This window comes from Dermacentor variabilis, chromosome 5 (assembly GCF_050947875.1).
Source record: "Dermacentor variabilis isolate Ectoservices chromosome 5, ASM5094787v1, whole genome shotgun sequence".
Taxonomy (NCBI): domain Eukaryota; kingdom Metazoa; phylum Arthropoda; class Arachnida; order Ixodida; family Ixodidae; genus Dermacentor; species Dermacentor variabilis.
In genome coordinates, this window is record NC_134572.1 from 67365203 (window position 1) to 67385281 (window position 20079).

The 20079-nt window shown below is 42.5% G+C and overlaps 1 protein-coding gene across 3 annotated transcripts in view; it reads right to left on the reverse strand.

Moving 5' to 3' along the window:
- Positions 1-20079, reverse strand: part of LOC142582729 (carnitine O-palmitoyltransferase 1, liver isoform-like) — a 137736-nt gene that overhangs the window by 29527 nt on the left and 88130 nt on the right. The window contains exons 1-10 of one of the 3 annotated variants that reach the window (XM_075692720.1): positions 14554-14895; positions 14112-14328; positions 11797-11951; positions 10438-10560; positions 8986-9200; positions 8251-8336; positions 5293-5397; positions 3019-3150; positions 1705-1759; positions 79-208 (exon numbers count right to left, since the gene is read on the reverse strand). In XM_075692720.1, coding sequence (XP_075548835.1) covers positions 79-208; positions 1705-1759; positions 3019-3150; positions 5293-5397; positions 8251-8336; positions 8986-9200; positions 10438-10560; positions 11797-11951; positions 14112-14236 — 1126 coding nt within the window. In that variant the 5' untranslated portion in view covers positions 14237-14328; positions 14554-14895. Of the gene's footprint in view, positions 1-78; positions 209-1704; positions 1760-3018; positions 3151-5292; positions 5398-8250; positions 8337-8985; positions 9201-10437; positions 10561-11796; positions 11952-14111; positions 14329-14553; positions 14896-20079 lie in introns of those variants that run through there. The other 2 variants (XM_075692719.1, XM_075692721.1) reach the window with 2 other exon arrangements.

Consider the following 20079-nt stretch of genomic DNA (forward strand, 5'->3'; position numbering starts at 1 on the left):
CAATGTCAATCTAATGCTGTCCCATTGCGCGGACAAATGAAACGTACACTACTAACGGACTGTGTCACCAGTACATACCAACATGCTTCTTGGCATCTTCCATTATCCACTCAATCTGATGCTCGAGGGTTGTTGGGAAGAGAATTTGGTTGGCAGCGTCATACACATCAAGCTTGTAGAAAAAGCCTTTGTGCTGCAGGATCACATGCTGAAAGAATAAACAATTTTGAAAATGCATTGTGCTACTCTCATTTTTATATTAGAGGACCAAGTAAACAGCCACATACTTGCCAAGTCATTCTTAACCCTTTTCAATGTCTTGAACCCCATATAATTTTTGCCAAGCAATTTCACGAAATAGGTACCTGAAGCCTTCACAACGATTTTTTGCTGGAAACAGCTTTCTTGTGCTCAGCGTCAATCCTGTTCACTTTCAGCTTACCCTCAGCATTATTTGTGCTTTTTCACTCTCATTTTCCCACACATTAACTGATGTTAATGGTTATGAAGCTACCATATTTACTCACATAATGATCCTACTCTTTTGTAAAAAAAATTGATGCAAATTCAGAAGTGCGATCATAACACGGGTTAAATTTCCTGCGAAAAGAAAACATTCTTTTTTTTTTTCATCTCGCATTTGCTGCGGGGTACAACAGGTCAACAAATAGGCGGCTGCTGCTGCAACAGTGCGGGACACCAAACCAAAAATAGCGGCCGGCGGAGCAAGCTGAACGTGCTGAACACAATTTTTTTCTCTTCTTGCGAGTATATTACGCGCATTGAAACAGTTTCTTCCGTATTAGTAATGAATAATATCATTAATAACGGCAAGCTTGCGGAAAGAATGTCCACTTTGAGGGGACAGAAACAGAGATGGGCGCGCTTAGCTGCCAGTGACAGAAACCCATGGCGGGCACGTTTCCGCTATGGGTGGGCGATTATCTTAGCTGTGTTACAAGCGTCGGCATATGAATAGGGTACACTTCTAACGGATCAGTGTAAACATAGCTACTATCGCTGCCACTCACGATTTGTTGCATGCCCACGAGTGCAGACGAAAATCGAAAGGCGCCTTTTTTGTTGTTGTTGTTGTTGACCACAACCATTACAAAGCCTACAAATAATAAAGCCAAGGCAAGTTTCGTTGTAGCTTTTTTTTTTTTTTCATGGAAGTGCGGAAAGTGATGAAGTGAATGAAATGGGGCATCTGCTTAGGAATGTTCGGTGCGTGCAGACCGCTTGGTATGTCTTCAAGACTCATTCGCGTAGCATTCAACAGATGGCAAGCGCAATCATTAGCTAGACTTGGCACACGACATATCGCTGTGGCAAGTTCGGGGTGCGATCATTACACGGAAAAGGAAAAAAAAATTGAATTTTGATGCCAAAATTCAGGGGCACGATCATTACGCGAGTGCAGTCATTATGCAAGTAAATACGATAGTTCATCATGAAAGTGCCATTTGTAGGACACAAGAGGTACGTATTTGTTTCGTTAAATACCTACTCTGCAGTTTCATTTTCACAATTCAAACAAGTGTACAATGCAAGACATCATAGGTTTTATCTTTTAATTAAGATGAGCTGCATGAAAATGAACACGAAGTATTGATTGATTAATAAATTAAATGCTGATAATTAAGCAGATGCATCTGTGCCTCACAAGGCCAAATTATTTAGCACAAGGCAATCTGAACTCACCTTTGATACAGTTGAACTATAGTGGCAAATTTCGTCAATATCAATGCCAGGTACTCTGAAAAGATGGCAGTGAAACTACATAAGCGACTAGGCAAATGTGACAGTCTAGCCAGACATATCTTTCTAATCAGCTGCAGCATGCGCTGAAGAACATTGCACACTTAAACTTATTTTTACACACTTTTCACATGTACCAAAAACATGCGCTGCTCAAGCTGCTGGGCATAAAAGAAACAGTCGAAGCTGCATGCTTCACAAACTCGGCTCCTAATGAGCTATTAATTCCCTCTCTACTATCTTAAGGCTGCTTTGAAACATTTAAGGGAGCCGAAACTGAAATTCACAGGCTGCTCTTGTTACAAAACAGAAAGGTCACTGCCAAGACTGCCACAGTCTGCAGTGATGGCACAAATCATTCATAAAAGGCTCTCTACCACCCTTGTGAACTCCCTCATATGTGCTGTAAAAGTGAGAGGAAGTGCATGTACACATGTTCTAAGTGACACACTTTCACTCTGAAGTACAATACTCAACATCATCACTTGATGCAGCAAACATTTCCTTCCCCTTCTCTGTTCTAAGAAAAATTCAAAAGCAGAACATACAGAGAGCACCCAAGTGAGCAACACCTTACTCCCAGGCACACAAAACAGCACCCCCTCACAACGAATGAACATCTATCAGTGCTTCCATTGAGCATAAGGATAAAAAGGTCTTGCTTGGGCTTGAAAGGCTGATTCTATTGTTTGAACAAAGACAAGGCTACCAAAGTATGTGCACCCTCAAGTATTTCTAGCTTTGAAGCAATTTCACTGGCCAAGAGTTTTCTTTTTATCTTACAATAATGCAAAAAGTAAATGGTCAGCATGAATACATTCAATTCATAAACCTAGGAAGCACTCCCTTGATCAGTTACTTTGTGAGCATGGAAAGATTGACCACAATCTAATGCACGAAAGTGAGTTAATAAAACAACATTCCTGGTGCTGAAAGCACTTCAAAGCTTTACTGAAATACTAATGGTACCTACGCAACCATCATGCCCTCGGTCATGTTACATGAGTACAATAGTATTGGTGAGGTAACTACTAAAGATAAGCAGCACTGGCCAGATTCAGCTCTTAAATAGAAGACTACCTGGAAATATCAAGTGTGGATAGCTTCTTGTCTGCTGTGGAAATAGTTCAGCTGTTGAGCGAGATAGTAGAATAAAATTTCCCCCCATCCTTAGCATCACTAACCCCATCCGCCCCCCTACTTCTTTGAAACCAGTGGCAATGCTATGTATCAAAACGTATATTACAAGAGTCTCACCTTGTCGTTGAGAAGAGCCTTTCATACTGGGACATACAGATTGGGACTGTGCCACGAAGAACCAGAGGCTGCAGTTCTTCCCGGTCAATGAGGCGCTTGAAGGCTAAGCAGTTGTAAACGATCACTGCTGTCCTGTAGCCAAGAGTACAGTGGTGTTGTCACATACAAACGCTGCATTTCCATTTTCGTGCAGCAGCTGTCTTTTGTTGGAATGCGAAAAGTGCAAGATGCACTGGACTAGAAAACATGCCATGCTCACTCAGAAGAAAAATGTCGACCCAGCAGCCTACATCCACTGAATGGCATGAATACAATCTGAAGTGCACAGTTTCTCTGCACTAGACAAATTGTGAAGCCGTGCTAAAGCAAAAGGCATGGATCACGGCAACCTTCTTCATTAAACACACCGAAAGTAGGTTGTCTTGAAATAACGGTCCCTGGTATATTGTGAATACATACACCAAAGGGCACTGCTCACAAGCCTTAGATTGCCGAGTGCTGTAGTACATCATTGATAATGTGTCCAGAAAAGGCATTTACCATCGATCGATCTCACCAAGAGTTATACAATGCCACTGGTACAGCAAACACAATCAGCAACTGTAGTTTTAGACTGCTGAAGAACTAATGTAGTTCTCAAGTTGCCATTCATGAAAAATTGGCATAAGGTGCACTTAGAGAGGTAGCAGGCACTTGTTAAGACTGAATAGAAGGCATGAGGAGAAGACTGAAAAGTCACTGAAAAAATTGGCTGGGGCTTAGCTACAGTTAAGCCTGGATATCTCGAAGCGAAAACGTTCGGTGATGATTATGGTTTAGCTTATGGTTATGCTTTATGATTTAGCCTTTGGTTATGCTTACAGTTTAGCTTATGGTTATGCTTTATGATTTAGCCTATGGATATTGCTCGGGTGTTTCACTAGCTTGTTTGGCTCTGGCCTTTTCATTTTTCATTCTAAACTGCTCAGAAATTCCTGAACTTTCACCATCTTGGCTACTCTCAGCTGACATGGCTGAAAGGTCACTGTTCAGCTTTCTTTTCACGCCGTTTAGCGAGACGTGCCTGTCGTCCTTCTGGCGTTTCAGACTCTGCTTTGCTGCGTAGTTTAGCAACACATTCTTTTCGTTGTTCGGGTGCCTCGGACGCTCGTTGAGCTTTCAGCCTTTCATTTCTTTGTTCCTTTTGAGCCAACTCCTGTGGTAGCACTTCTGTATCGGTAGTATCACTCTCTTCTCCTTCCATATTGAATGCGCATGCCTATTCTCTGGCAAGTGGTTATATAGTCGGCCACCACGATAAACAAGCGCTTGCGGCAAACGTCAAATGATGACGCATAGCGCACGGCAGTGGCCACCTGTGCCACGCGTGACGTCATGCGCGGCAGCGGCGAAAGGTCAGGCGACGGAGTCGGCGGCGGCCACCTGCACCGTGCGTCACGTCACTTGTGCTCCGACACATGGCGGCTCGCGCGAAACGCGGTGTTGACTAGCGTAGTGAAGCTTTTCACTTTAAATTCGTATGACCATTAACAGTGTGTAACACGACACAGTGGCAAAGGCCAGTGCTGCCACTGACTCACAAAAGAAAAGGCAAGGCATGACTCCGAAGTGGTAAAACTTCCATGATACTGCGGGCACAATTGGTTTCTTCAGCTGCCCATGATGATGATAATTATAATGATGATGATGATATCATGCCACTTTTCTCTTTGTAGCAGCCAAATGTGATGTGATCTGGTGGTCTTGCAGGGAGCCAAATTTTGTGTAATGTGACAAGATTTCCTCTCTCTCATCGACAGCACAGATTCCATCGTGTGCAGTTCTACCAATGAAAAGGAAAGTGGAGGTGGTCCAAGAGCTGAGAGAGGAGGTCTACGGACAATGACGACAACATGAAATTGAGGAACATGCTAAGAAAAGCTAATGCCTTAGTAAGCATCTCAAACTATGGTCTGAATGCTGCTTTCTTTCGCATATTACTATCTCAAAACACAAGAATATTACCTTTAGGGTTGCTCCATAGCAGATGTGCCAGGGCACAATAGATATAATTGAATTTATGCACTAGTGAACAACACAATATGGCTGGCCTCAGCACTGTACACGTGGTTGCCTTTTACTCAAACACAGCAGTGAGACAGGGAGGCAGATGTCATAGAACTGGCAGAAATTATATGCATAAGCATGGAGCATAAGCATGGAGCATAAGCATGGAGAGATTGGTTGACTGAAGCAGGTTGACAGATAGTAGGAATATGTTCTACTTTTACATACCTTGAAGACTGAATGTGTGACGGATGAGAGTAGCTCTGGTCAAAGCAATAGTAGTTGCTGTTAATGGCTAGGGACATACGGTTGCTCAAGTAGATGTACTTTTCCCTGCAAACGGGAGACAGCTGTTAAAACACACCCAACTAGAGGCGTACAAAACATGCTCTTGTAGCAAAGTCAATGAACACCAACACGAGAATGAAAGCAAACGCACATAGGCACACATGCAATAATACTATCATACACTTCAATCCCATTCAGACCTCATTACACAGACAAAGCAGCTGTCTAATATAAGTGCTTAGCCTTATAGCAAGCAACAAACTAAGAAAAACAAGCTCTCGAATTAATAGCCTCTTGATAAACTGTCCTTACTCTGCAAACAAGGCATGTAACATCAGCAAACCTGCATATGCTGTATGAGAAAGCAAGCAAATGACAAGATTCACTTGTACAGTATAATGAAAGTTATCATGCCTCTAATATTAGACCACTCCATCCACGCACTAACACTTCCAAATACAGCTTTTTCCCCCACATGATTGAACAGTGGAATTTGTTACCTGCCGAAGTTCGTTTAATACCCATTTCTCAATTTTTAAATGCTATTGCTGATGTACAGTTCCTTCACATTTTTATATTTCTATGTTCTTGTTTCTGCATATTATAATCAGTTTTTCTCGCAAGTACACCCACTCCTGCCATAGCCCTAACGGGCTGCAGTATGTATAAATAAAACAAAATAAAAATAAAAAAACTGCGACAAGATTACATGGGCCATTATTATAAACACCTACAACATAAAGCTTCCTCGGTTAGGCCTGCACCCAGGTATCATATAATGTGAATAATTCTAGCTAACTGCTTGCAGTGCATGCATAATAATCATCAAGCTTATAATGCTTTCTCCTCAATGACAGGCATCTAACAAGGTTCCATACTGGGCCCTTGTCTGTTCTTAATAACCATTTATAATCTATCATAAATCTGGCTTGCCAAATCCACACTCTTTCAAATGATTCTGTAATTTACAAATTAATCCCAAACATTAATGACTTGACTTATCTGCACAACAGCATGACATTCTAACCTGATCTAATGGCTGGCTAATTGGTTTTAGATACTGTGAAATGTGTAGTTGAGTCCTATTCACATCCTCAATATCCCCTATTCCTCGCTTATGTAAATGGTAATACACCTATTGAAGCAGTTAATTCTTTCAGGTGCCCAAGTAGCTCTGCCATTCATGTTCTTGACTGGTTTCTGCATTTGTTATACAAAACCCTAGGATACTTAGGAGTCATTTACAGAACTTCCCTTCCCCCTAGCTGCTAGTCCCTCATTAAGCCAAAACTTGAATATGCATTCGCCATTTGGAACCTTTCCAAAATCAACTTTATCATAAACACTCAGGAATCCACACAAACCTGGCTCTCTCACTCGTATATGTATACTATATGAGTATCATTATTAAAGGCAGTTCCAGTTTCCTGGCATTTTTCTCTTGCTGTCACATTGCAAGCTTATCACTGTTTTAGAGGATATACTAGTTTTCTCATTCTCTAAATGGTGCTGGCACTTGTGCCTGCAATGTCACTTTTACTGTTGCTGTTTTTTTTCCTCATACAGCTGCAGACGGGAATGGCTTTCCCAATGAAATAGCTGCTATCACCCATTTACAAGCCTTCATTGAAGATGCAACATCTCATTTACCACTGTCACAAGGTCTATATGAAAAGCATTTTATACATACTCCTAGAGTGCAATCATTAGCCCTTTACTGTCCAAATTCGAGAAAAGGAAATGTTCCCAAAATATTGACTTTAAAAAACATGCTTGATGGAATTGGCACACTAAATGAATACATTAAGAACTATATATTTATTTGAAGAACACAGACATTAAAAAAATAAGCGTTATAGAAAGCTGACTTCATTGCATTGGTTGAAGTTGCCTTACTCAGCACCAATAAAGTAAAAAAGAAAGTGAACATATCTAACTTCCATGTTCTACCAAAGTTGTGATGCAACCGACTACTACGTGGGATCGAACTTAAGTCATGTAGGAAGGCTTCTCTGAACCTGACAACAGCATTTTTCTTGGTGCCAACCTTAAAAGTGCTTCTCCCAAAATTTCGAACTTCTTGCAGAAACATATGCAACCAAAACACAGTACCAGACATCTGGACATGCTCAGATTGTCTTTGCCAAGATAAATGAGCACTTTTTACCCTGGACTAGCCCAACTCGTCCATGGGTAGCCAGTGTACAAAACATGTGGATGTGCCTAGGTCATCTTGGGAATTAAAAGGTTAAGGAATTAAAGTATAAGTCTCATAATACTGGTACACATGTATTTAAGCTTGGCATCTGCTCGAGCAAGCTAATTTTTCTATTTTTCATCAGATCTGAGAGATGATCGAATATAAAAGCTGTAGGAAAGGCATCAGCTTATTGTCAAACTCGCTGCTAGATCCCCACATATGTGGACATGAACACTAACAGGCTGACACTATAGAGAGGGGTGTTGGACATTCAGAGTAGTTTTCAATACACCAAGGTGTTTTATATGTATCTCTCATGTGGTGCTTCTCTGTTTCCAACCACTACAAGAGCAACTCAAGTGGCCATGAACAGATGACTTGACAGTTGCAGACAAATTCATAAAGTGACAGAAAATTAACCACTGATGATATTTTGGTTCTCCAAGCTTCCCACAGAAAAAGAAAACTTTAGCTGCAAATAATAAAAATTTTCCATGCCTAACCCTTGCCATCATGTGACTATTAACTAACCGTATATTTAAGTGAAAGTAGCAATTATCACTCAACATTGACTCAAAAAGTAAGCTTAAACCAGCTCCAAAATTAAGTAGCTCCCCAGTTGAGGAATGGCATAACATAGGTATTTCTTTCCATGCCATTAACAATTTCCAGACAGTCACTAAGGTGGGGACACCTACCACCACTCTGTTACATAGTTGCTCGAGATCCAGGAACGCAGATAAAGAAGCCGCTGCAGTGTTGGGCCCAAGGTAGACTCGAACTTCTAAATCAACAAAAAATAGCACAATGTATCAAAGATCAGCTACATATATTAGAGCAAGTACAAAAGACTAGTCACAAAGGTGCACACATGAGACAGAGCTGCTAAGTTACCAAAGGAAAAGAGAGCATGGTCAGGTGAAGACAAGTCAACTACTTTCAATTGCAGCTTTTGCTCAAATGACAGCATGGAGAATTTGTGATTTACTGCCATTATTTTTTTAGGAGATTACATCTGGAACAGCTGGCATGTGCTTTTTACCCCTTTTCACAGTTGAAGCCTCCACATACACTATATCTTCACGCGCCCAACCAGCACCAAAAAGCTTGAAACACAATGTGGAAACCACATCAAGCTATGGCATAAAGCAGCTGTGAAAGCTGCAATAACTGAATATACAAAGTAAGATTGTTTCTCAAGTTTTGCTTTATGCCGACACTTTTGCCAAGGTGCGTTCCGCAAAAATTTGAATGTTATTGTGAGCAGTTATTTGTAATAATTATAGATGCTTCCCTCCCCCCTTTATCCAAAGGTAAGGGGGGGGGGAGGAATCCACCTCTGCTGTGTGAGCCACATGCAGAGGTGGATTATGCACACAGAAATACAGCAACAGCATCCAGCTATTTGTAGGCAAGCAGAAGCAATCAATTACCTGCGCCTGCATTTCGAGGACCTTCATCTCTTCTGGAGTGCAGACTGCTTTGAGGGAGTCAAGCAGGCGCTCAATGGTGTCGTGCAGAGGAGGCACCGGAAGCCTTGGTAGCGATCGTTGGCAACTGTACAGTGACGGCTGATAGCCGCTGACCACTCGCACAGACAGGCACCAGAGCATGGTCAGGTACTTGTGGCTGGGTTTCGTTGCTTCGTCTGCAAACAAACACTTTGCTCGAAAAACAGAACCCCAGGCGCATTTCACCAGACACTAGAACTCAATGCCAGATAGAAAAATTGCCGTTTTACAACTTCCAACCTACAATTAATGTGTTAACACCTTACAGTGTATAACAAGAAGTATGTCTACCTGAATCTAAAAGTGCAAAGTGATCTTCAGAAGTTTAACTTGTGCGAGAGGTGAAGGGTTACCATTCATGTGATTGCTGCCAATACCTACAAAGAAAACCTGTACAATCATGTCAGAAAGAAAGCTTCTTCACTTAAAAGGTTTGTCTCGGTTTCCTGCCTACTGCCTTTCTGGGGTGGTAGGTATACCAAATGAGCTAACAAGCAACCCAGTAACTGGCAATGTAATGGCACGTTAACTGCCAGCTCCAATAACTGGAACATTAGTTAGCAATATAAATTCTGCAGATTATACACAAAGGGGAGGCAGCTTTGTGAAAAGGAATGTCTTGTCATACTTAAATGCTGCCAATCAAGCCACAAAAAGAAATCCATGCAGGTTCACTTGAAAGGAAAATTTTAGAAAGGCACTCTTTAGTATTTCCGTTGAGGTGGTTTTTCTCAATGAGACACGAGAGACATTTGGCTAAGCTACATTCATCGGCCTATACCCAAGTACATGGACACTTTTGCATTTTGACCCCGTCGAAATGCTGCCACCATGGCCAGGAACCAATTTCACAACCCCGTGCTCAGCAGCAAAACGCCATGGCCACTCGGCTACTGCAGTGGGTGGAACCAACATTTTGACATGGGGACTTGTCAACAAAGGGACAAAAATAAATTTCCTTGTCAAAACATCGACTCTAATGACATCCCCAATGCAAACACTGCAGGGGCGGTATTTACAGGTGATTGCTTTTGGAGACATTTTCACTTTTGCGAGATTTCGCTAGACTTGAAACCACAGGCGTCTGCGTACATGGCCGACAGCATTTCAGACATTGTTACAAACTCGCTATATTCAAACAGCAGCAAGAGCCACATACTGCCACATACTTCGACATGTCCAGTGTAGATTCTCACGAAATATTGCAAAAGCAAAACTATCTCCAAATGGGACTGCCTAAGTGATTGGCCTGATGACTTAGTATCACAGGAAGAGGGAGAATTTCTCCCATGTTTAGACATAAATATGCACTTTCCTGTGTCATGTTTAAATCACACCTTCTACCTATATGCCCATGAAAATAAATTGACTTACACATCCATCCTCGGTAGCCTAGTAAGCTGCGAAGTATAATTTGGCGAAGTTTCATAAATACAACGGACAGCACCACACTGATGAAGCAAGCAACGATGATGGCCCTAACTGTGGCTGGGAGTTCTGAAAGGAAAACAAGGTCAATGTCACACTATAACAACAAGAACCAAATACTACTACATAAACATTCTGACCCAACCATCACAACGGATTAGGCTTCGCACATAGTACTGCGAGAACTTTGCTAACTTATGCCTCCAACAGGCACAATGTATAATGTGTTACTTAACGATAGAAATAATAAGTGCTGATTGATTGTTTGCTTTAAAGCTGCAGACATAAAAACATTTTGCAGACAAGCTTATCTTTTGGCTAAAGTAGCATTACACTTAGCAAGAACAAATCACAAGGTCACATAACTAAAGAATGTGGCTGGGCAGTATTTTTGCTACCAATCCCCTACACAAACAGAGCAGCTAGTAATGAGATAGCTTAAAAGGGAAGGTGTACAGCCATCATAAATGTAACTAACACAGCTCTCACAGTTGCCTTGTATGATACTGAACAAGAAGAAAGGTAACTCAGGAGCCCGATTTTTGTTAGTACTGTTTCGATGATACTGGTGTTCACCATTAGTCGCAAGTACTACCTACAGATTGCATATGTGAACTACAAGAGCCGGGTCTCGGGTGCCTGAAGGAATACCATGCTGTTAAGCATAAATAACAAAGTGCAGCTACCCTGTAATGGTACTGAGATCTCCGAGGCTCGTCTATACAAACACGGTCTATGTAAAAGTATGCAGATGACTTGACAGATACATATCTCCAAGTTCAATCGGCAGTACTGGCTTAAAGTAAAAATTTCTGCAATGAAGACGAGAGATAGATGATCTTATATATGCAAATGCAAAACCCGGTTTAAAAAGATTATATTACGAAAATTCATATTCAAACTGTTCCCATCATCCCTTTTTATCATGCATGGGTAGGTTGTACAGAGGCAGCCATAAATACAAGCACCAGTAGTATCTCTTGTAATAAAGTTATTATTCTATTCATAAACATCTACTTCTAAAAATGCCTTTGGCACATTCTGATGTTTAGGTTCCAAATGACTACAAAATCCAGCAATTTCAAGACTACAATCTGTGTAGCAAGGTATTCAAGAAAATGGTGCACCATGTTATGCTACAGTTAATGAACTTTTAAACCCTGTAAGTAATATAAACAAAAGCTGTTATGAAATCAAGAGCAACCTCACTGCCTGAAAAGATATACACTCCATTCTTCTTTCTTTTGCTACTACATATGCAGTAGCGGTAAAGCCAAATAAACATACAGTGAACTCATATCTTACCATGAGGCACATGAAGTTTGTCACCAGTATCCCAAAATAGCTCCTTGATTGACTCTGCGATTTCTATGTCCGAAAGCATAAACAGAAAAACTAATATACAAAGTATGCAGATATTGTGCACAGATGTTGGCCACATGCCATTGCTGATGGAATTCCTAGGGGGAAAAAAGACAAGAGTAAGAAGATTAACGTACAAGAAACACAAACTGCAGCAACCTGACACAGACTCACTTGCATGCAGAGGCAAGGTTCCTTGACTGCCTGAATGTGCAAGTACTGTTTTAGTCCCCTTTACAGTAAAGAAATTAGGCTTTTGCATTTAGAGGAGTACTGGTGTGGCACTTTTGACCAGTTTTTTATTACCCCTCCTTTTTTGTAATAAATGTAAGAAAAAAGCTTTTGCACCTTAGGAAAGAAATAGAAGCAAGCATCATAACACCATAAATAATTTACTATAATACTTGTTTTTACAAGCCAGTTTCACTATCGGTACCCAAGAGGAAGCAAATGCATTATGACCATCATGATACACAAGCTCGCTTCGTTCCTGCAATTGCTGCAGCTGCCCCACACAAGTGCAGCAGGAAGACACGTTCGCAGCGCTAGTGTTTATGAGTAACATCACCCTACCTGGCATTGTTGCGACGCAACGTCAGCAAATTTAGCTATGTGTCATGATGTCACGATAATATTGTTTGCCAGGTTGGATTTTCTAGACCAATTTTAGTATAAAATTGAAACATGTTTTATGTTTTTCTCAACCTTTATTCTTGCCAAATGTCAACCTTTTGTGGGCAAGAAGAGTAAAGTTGAGTTTCTATACTTCATAAATATCTGTCAGTATGCCAAGGCAGCTAAGGTTGGGGATCCAGTGTGGAAGTGAACACCTTTTTTATATCGATGACAGTAAATTTCCATTGTTCTTGCACTGAACACAGAAAAAGACAAAACATGGAGCTCACTGTCGAGTTAGCTGCTGCAGAAAGGTTAACTGGATTCACGGCCTATAGGCAAGTGATGGTAGGCAAATAATGATAACCGGTGTTGTGCTGAACGATTCTGACCAAAAAACCCACTCCTGTGAAATTTAGCTAAAACCAAAGTATTCATAAGAGCAATATCTTTTTTCGACAGCAAGACATATGGGCAGCTTACAGTATTATTGCTTCTGTTCATTTCGAACACCTCAACAAGCTTCCTAGTCACTTGATCAGTGTTTCAGGATATCACCTTTGATCTATCAAACAAGGATTTACAGCCACAGTGCATGCTTTTTCGATGTTGAGAAAAAAAGATAGAGAAATCCTGTTCCTATTGTGGTAGCAGCCTGTGATGGATGATGATGCCAAAAAGTCTTTTATGTTGTGATGGTAGCTTTGTTCCCCTGTTTTCTTCTTGTAATACGTTATTTATGTTCAACCATGTGCAATAAACGATCAGTTGTTAGTAGCGCCGCGTCTTTATCTTCTCTGTCATCCTGCGTGCTCTTTTGCACTTTGTCTCAAGTTATGCTGGCAAAGCATTCCTTCATGATGCGTCCAAAAGCTCTCTCGGGTTAGAGCTACGTTTGACAAAATCTTCGTATTAAAAAGGGCAAGGAGATACGAATTCGCACTCAAGTTCTTGGAGATTCCTGAACTTAAGTTGACATTCCAATTTCATCCTGAATCAAGTTTTTTTTTTTTTTTTTCTGAAAAGTGGAGATGCAGACGGATACCAGCATTAAGAACCACAAGATGACACGTGATTCCCACTGCGATGTTCGTGCATGCACTGTTTGTTCCGATTTCAGGCTAAGAAATGCCAAAGCTAGCTGGACAAGCAACAAGTAGTACTTCCATAATGATCGAGTTGTCGGGGTGTTTATGGTGGAACTTTCTTATTTCCAATGGCGTCTACCAGCAAATTACCTGCATCGCTTTGCGATACTAGAAACTGCGAGAACACTTCGTTCGCCAGCACAAACTGCCAACGAAATTCTTTCTCGCTTATTTCACGTAGCGCAGCGGCGGGGTCATGCGTAACGTGCACACTGCAAACTACTCCGGTCTGCAACACGACACAAGCAACCTGTCAAGAAGAGTTTCTCGCTTCAACCCCAGCAGCCACAGTCCGCGCATAAGACATTTCAAGCTCATCAACACATGTGCGCATCGCCGTCGTGATATGGCGCCGCAGTTGATAGCACCGTGTTTGTCGAGTTATCGAAGTAGGAAGAAGAAAGCTCTCCACTTGTTTTGACAAACGCATCGCTGGAACGCGGCACAGCCTAACCGAACCCACCTTTTCACGTCAGATGAAAACAACACACTCACCTGACGCGATGGTATTTCCGGAAGGCAGTCCTCAGCCATACCCGAAAAATGATCCCACAGGAGCCGCGTTCGTCGTCCACTTCGCGCACCTGTAGTCCGGCGACGGCGCTTCTCGCTTCTGCCATCTTCGAATTTTGGCTACGTCGTCCTCAAACTTTCCGAGGCAGGGTCGGCGAGCGGAAAGCGGGACACTCGAGAGTCGGCGGCAGCTTGCCTCCTGCACAAAGCAGCGCACGACGCTCGTGACTCACTGACAGGCACTCGACTGCGGGCATAACACCGAACGCTACTCGCTCTCGGATATCAAAGAACAGAGCAACTCCTCCGTCTGAGCTGCGCGACGCCTGGTTTGCATTTACACAGTGCTCGTGTGGCGGTCCGTCCTTCGCGAGGAGGAAAGCTTGCGAGCGAGCACTCCCCTGCAATTTGTGCAGAGCCTCACCTTGGCGTGCTGCGTCCACGAAGGGCAGCAACAAAACACAAGGGCCCCACCGGCTCCACTCTCTCCGCCGCCGGCGTACACAGCTGGGATCACGTGAAGTCCGTGTGAGGAGCCCTTAGCGCCTTAGCGACAGATCATTCCTCTTCTGGAATCGCGAGCTAGAGAGGTCTCGGGTATTATGACGCCATTCTTTCAATACGCATCGGCAAATTAGATAACTGTACCGCTGCTCCATTATGACCAAGATCCGCTGTCGCGCTCCGTGAGGCACATGTGTGATGAAGGTACGAAAGATGCCATGGCGGCGCACCTTGCGTTCTAGATAAAGCACGTAATTTTTATTGACGAGCGCGATCTTCTTGGCTCACGTCCAGAAAGAAAGAATGCGCTTTTCTTTTTTTGTGTGTGTGTGCCTACTTACTTCTTTAGGGAGATGAAAAAAAAATTACAGGCGAATACATACTATTACATAATATTATGGTAGGAAATTGGATACGCAAGAAAATAATAATAATACAAAGAATTATCTCTGAAATGTGAGCTGCACAAATTGGCTGCACCCACCGAAACAGAAAAGACGTTTTTAATGTTTCGGTTTCAGTTTTAACACGGGAACGGGTGTTGTGCGTGTTTTATCGATGGAAGGTTGGGTTTTATGCATGCTTTTAGTTGAAATTTTACTTTAGGTAAAGTTAGACGGGGGAAAAATATAGCATTCACAAATATTTAGTGTTTCTCGGTGCGCGCTGTACCGCAGGGGCAGAACGAAAGCGCGCACTTGCGTCTTTGTGACGGTGTAAGAATATTATGAGAAATAATATTATGACACCGTAGTCCCTGTTTCTTCCCTGTCCCAAGTGTCGGCGTCCGGCGACGGCTACTCCGTGAGTCAAAATTCCCGTATATGATAGGCCACGCCATGCTATATGATATGTCATATACGCGTGCTATACAGTTGCCACAGCATTCTACCACTAAAGTTGCCTACATACCTTGTCTTACATGCTTGACAAAGTTATTCCTCGGTATATTGAGAATGACAGTTCACAAATAAACGTCATGAAACAAAACACCGACAGCGATACCATTTAAGTCAAAATATTCTCAGACTGAAATATTAAAAGTGCGAGACAATAACAGAAAACTGAAAAATGATGGGGTTTTTTTTTTCTTCTTCTTCTTTTTTCTTTTTCCTTTCTTTTCGCGCGGCTGTGCACTAACTACCTCTGCGATCGGGGATCGACCCAAGCAAGAGACCGCATTTTTACAAGAAAGCCCGCCTTGGTGCCGATTTTAATGAAATTTGTTGCATTTGAGAGAGAAAGGTAAATTCTAGTGACTGTGGAAGCGGAATTTCGATTTAGAGCCTTTAAAATAATTTTCAAAATTCGAAAGTTCGAAAATAAAAAGAGAAGCACGAAGTTTACAAATTAATAGCTCTGCATCAAGGGCAGATATCGCGATTCTGTAAGCGGCATCCATTACATCATTCAAAGCGGACAAATTCTATACGTCAATTTATATCATGCGTGAATTTGTTACGTTGTATACAAGGGTTCCGCAAACGTTGCATTCCCATATTACTAAATTTTTTCAGTTTCACGTGTAACATATCAATTTTGTCCGCTTTAGATGTACTATCAGATGCATTTCACAGAATTGCGATATCATTTTTCATTGCTGAGTTACAGAGTTCCAAACTTGATAGATTCGTCTTCTGAATATTTTCGATTTTCGCCAATTTTTAATAAAAGATTGACAAAACAAATAAGAAATTAGAAATGAATACTCACTAGATTTTATTTTTTTATTTTTAATGCGACAAACGTCGTCAAATTTGGTGCAGTGGTTGCCAAGAAAAACGAATTCTCCTTTTACATGTATTTAGATAGGAGTACCCGAGCTAAAGCTTAAGCGGCCTCCAATTTTTCCTACTTAGCTTGAGCTGTTTCAATGAAGTCACCAACGTCGCTCGTCGAACTCCAGAAAGTGCATTCTAAACAGAGAGAGAGAGAGAGAGAGAGAGAGAGAGAGAGAGAGAGAGAGAGAGAGAGAGAGAGAAGAGAGAGAGAGAGAGAGAGAGAGAGAGAGAGAGAGAGAGAGAGAGAGAGAGAATTTAAAAAGAATTCTACAGAGAACCACAGCATGAAAGGAACAAACTGCTCGAGCACGTATTTATTTATTTATTTATTTATTTATTTATAATTTATTTATTGCTAATTTATTTATTTCTCCAGTATTTATTTTTTTGACAGTCATGCACCAACAAAGAAAGTAGTTCTGTTCACAGAAGCCATCGACGATGACTGTCAATGTAAGTTAACAGGCGAACGCTTCCATAAAGCTACTCGATTTCTAAGGGAATTATGCGCTGGAAGGCGCATATTTGTTGCAGTGATGATATTTATGCAGCGCTCGTTATTTCGCTGCGTAATTCTGTAGGCTACGCAACCGTTAACCAGCACATTTGTCGCGGTAGTATAGATGGCTAGACACACAAGTTCATTCGCTTGTCCAGCGGCGCCACTATCGAAGTGGAAGGCGACTGCCACCGGAGCCCTAGCCGGCACATGGGGAGAGGGGGGCGGGAGAAAAGTACATTTCTGTTCTAAGCTGTCCTATAGTCACTGGTAAACTCTCCTTCCCGAGGGCATCACCATAGCATATAAACCTTAGACGCTCCAAAGCTCAAGCGCAATAGCACCGGGTGTGCCTCAGATAATTATGTTGTATGGGTGGCGAAAGTACAAACACGACCGTTCGCGAAAACGGGCGAAACAGCCAAAGAGAGCTATTGGCTTTAACTCCTTCAGGCGCGAATCGATTCTGTGCAATGATAATTTAGTTTGACCACATTAGTTCGCGCATTAGCAATCACGAACACCGAACCGCTGCAGACTGCATTTTAGTATCAACGTCTGTGAAGTGACGGTTCGCGCATACACTGTAAATGTGGCAGATGCTCGAATAAAAAGAGGGAAAGAAACAAAGAGGTGGCTACTGTTCGAGGTAACGGTATACAGAAAATGTGCAGCAGAGAGAGAGAGAGAGAAGGGGAAAGGAAAGGCAGGGAGGTTAGCCAGATTGAGTCCAGTTTGCTACCCTACACGTGGGGAGGGGAATGGGGAGTGAACGAGAGAGAGAGAGAGAACTTAGGTGTAGGATGTCTATAGTCGGGCACTCAAGTCTGTTGCCCTCAGGTAGTGAAAAAGCGCTCGAACTGCTTTCTGCGCTAATGAACCGTGAGGCCAGGCTCCCAAGATCTTCGCTTCCGTAAATGGCCTGTCATCCAGTCTATTCAAGGCACACTGGAGAGTCTCACGTTGATTATCGAAGCGAGAACAGTGGCACAGAAGGTGACGGATGGTTTCTTCACACGTGCACGTAGTGCACATAGAATGGTGGAAGCAGCAATGACTTGAAAAAGCAGCACTATCGTGATGACGCCAGGGTCAGCAGCAGTCTGTTGTGGGCTATGGCAGGCAGCGTACGCTGCACGTGAATAATACGCAGGTAGTGCAGAGCGATAGAATGATGGGGCTTCTTGTAACTAACGAACGAATAATAGGTCGAGTTGTTCTTATACATGAATGTCTCGGATAAGACATACTATAGCAACAAACACAAACCATGCAGAAGTTCGTCGAGATCACGGAGTTCTAGAGTGATAGCGCGAGCAAAGAACGCACAAGCAATCAACCTAGAACATGAAGACAGGTAGATAAGCACGGGTGTATTAACCAAGCAGCACCTCTCCCCGGTGCAAAAACGAAGAAAAAGAAAGGAAGAAATTAATGGCATATCGATGCGCATTTCTTATGATCAGTGGGAAAAGGAGGCTCACGCCTTCACTGTTCGTTACGATTTCAAATCGCTGCTGGAGCGACTGCGCAGACGTGAAACGCTTACGGAAGACGTATTGCGGAAGACGTATTGCGGAAGACCTATTGCGCAACCTCTGCTGAGAAGCCCCCAGTGCGGGTACCCTATTCTTTCTTGCTTGCTTGCTTGCTTGCTTGCTTGCTTGCTTGCTTGCTTGCTTGCTTGCCCGCTTGCTGACTCGCTGGATACTCGCTTGCTCGGGGCGGGTGACATCAAAATTTTCATGTTCGCAGCGGCCATCTGACAATCGAAGGTGTCCTATAGGTAAGAAGGTGCGGTATGACCAACGTCGCGAGAGCGGACGGAGAAGCGCGTTGTGGTACAAGGACAACCGAATTCTAGAAAATTAACGAGCTTCCTATGCTTAAATGATATTGCGCGACATAAAAACGACACGGACGTGAAAGAAGACGACACACCAAGCGCAATATCATTTAAGCAATGGATTACCAACTTGCCCGGAATGCTGCTCTCATTAAGCTTCCTATCACTTCTGCGCAAAACGCTTTGTACTACGCACAACGAGCGCCATCGGTTCTTGTTCCGGAACTCGAATGAGAAATATAAATCGCGCAGCTTTGTGAGGCGGAAAATGTAGAGGAAACAAGAAAAAAAAGAATTAAAATGACTCAAACGTAGGAGGATATGCGATGGAATGAAAAGGCACGGGGCGAGAAATGGGGCAACCTTCGTTGCGACACGAAAGGGCCGCTCTCGCGCTCCCTCAAGTCTTTCCCACGCCGAGGCACAAGTTGGCACGGTTCTTGCCCGTTCATTAAGTCTTACTGAATGCTGGCGTAACAGCGGTACAGCAGAGCATTCGTTGTCTCGGTCGGCCCAGGGGCCCGAAGTAGATCTACGCGTGCGACTACTGGAAACATTGTGATATCAAATAAAATACTGTCGTATTCGATTGGGTCCTCGGATCGCGGACATAAAGAACAGGAAGTTACGTTGAGCGCCCTGCGTCGTTCAAGGAGTCGGACTTTTCGAGCTAAACCACAATGATTCGCATTCAAGTTTTCCTCAGACATAGCAATCGGCAGCGTGTATCGCTTAGTGCTATTTGTCGACGCTGCAACTGTGTGTTCTTCTGGGGCTAAATGTGAATGCGTTCGATTATAACATATGATATACCGCGTGTTCTATTATTATTATTATTATTATTATTATTATTATTATTATTATTATTATTATTATTATTATTATTATTATTATTATTATTATTATAAACATAATCTTTAAAAATTGATTTTGGTGGTTAGCCAGTGGCGTTGCCAGAACATTTTTTTTTTGGGGGGGGGCACGCACTAGACTGGGGGAAGCGGGGGAGAGGGGCAGGCCCCATAATAACACGGAAATTTCGGCGGAGGATGAGGGGGGGGGGGCATGACCGGTGTGCCACCCCCTGGCTACGCCACTGCAGATAGCAGAATTCTAGTCCTTGAGCTGGATTACTCGGAGAGGCTGACTTTACTTGCACGAGAAATCGAAATGCATAACCAAATAATCAACAAAATTTTACAGATATTTAACGGTTTTTAACGAATTGCTACAGGACATATATTAGAGTTTACGAACGGTAACCGGCGAGTTCGCAAGGTGTATCGACTTGGAAAGAATTAACTTTTGGATACCAGTCTC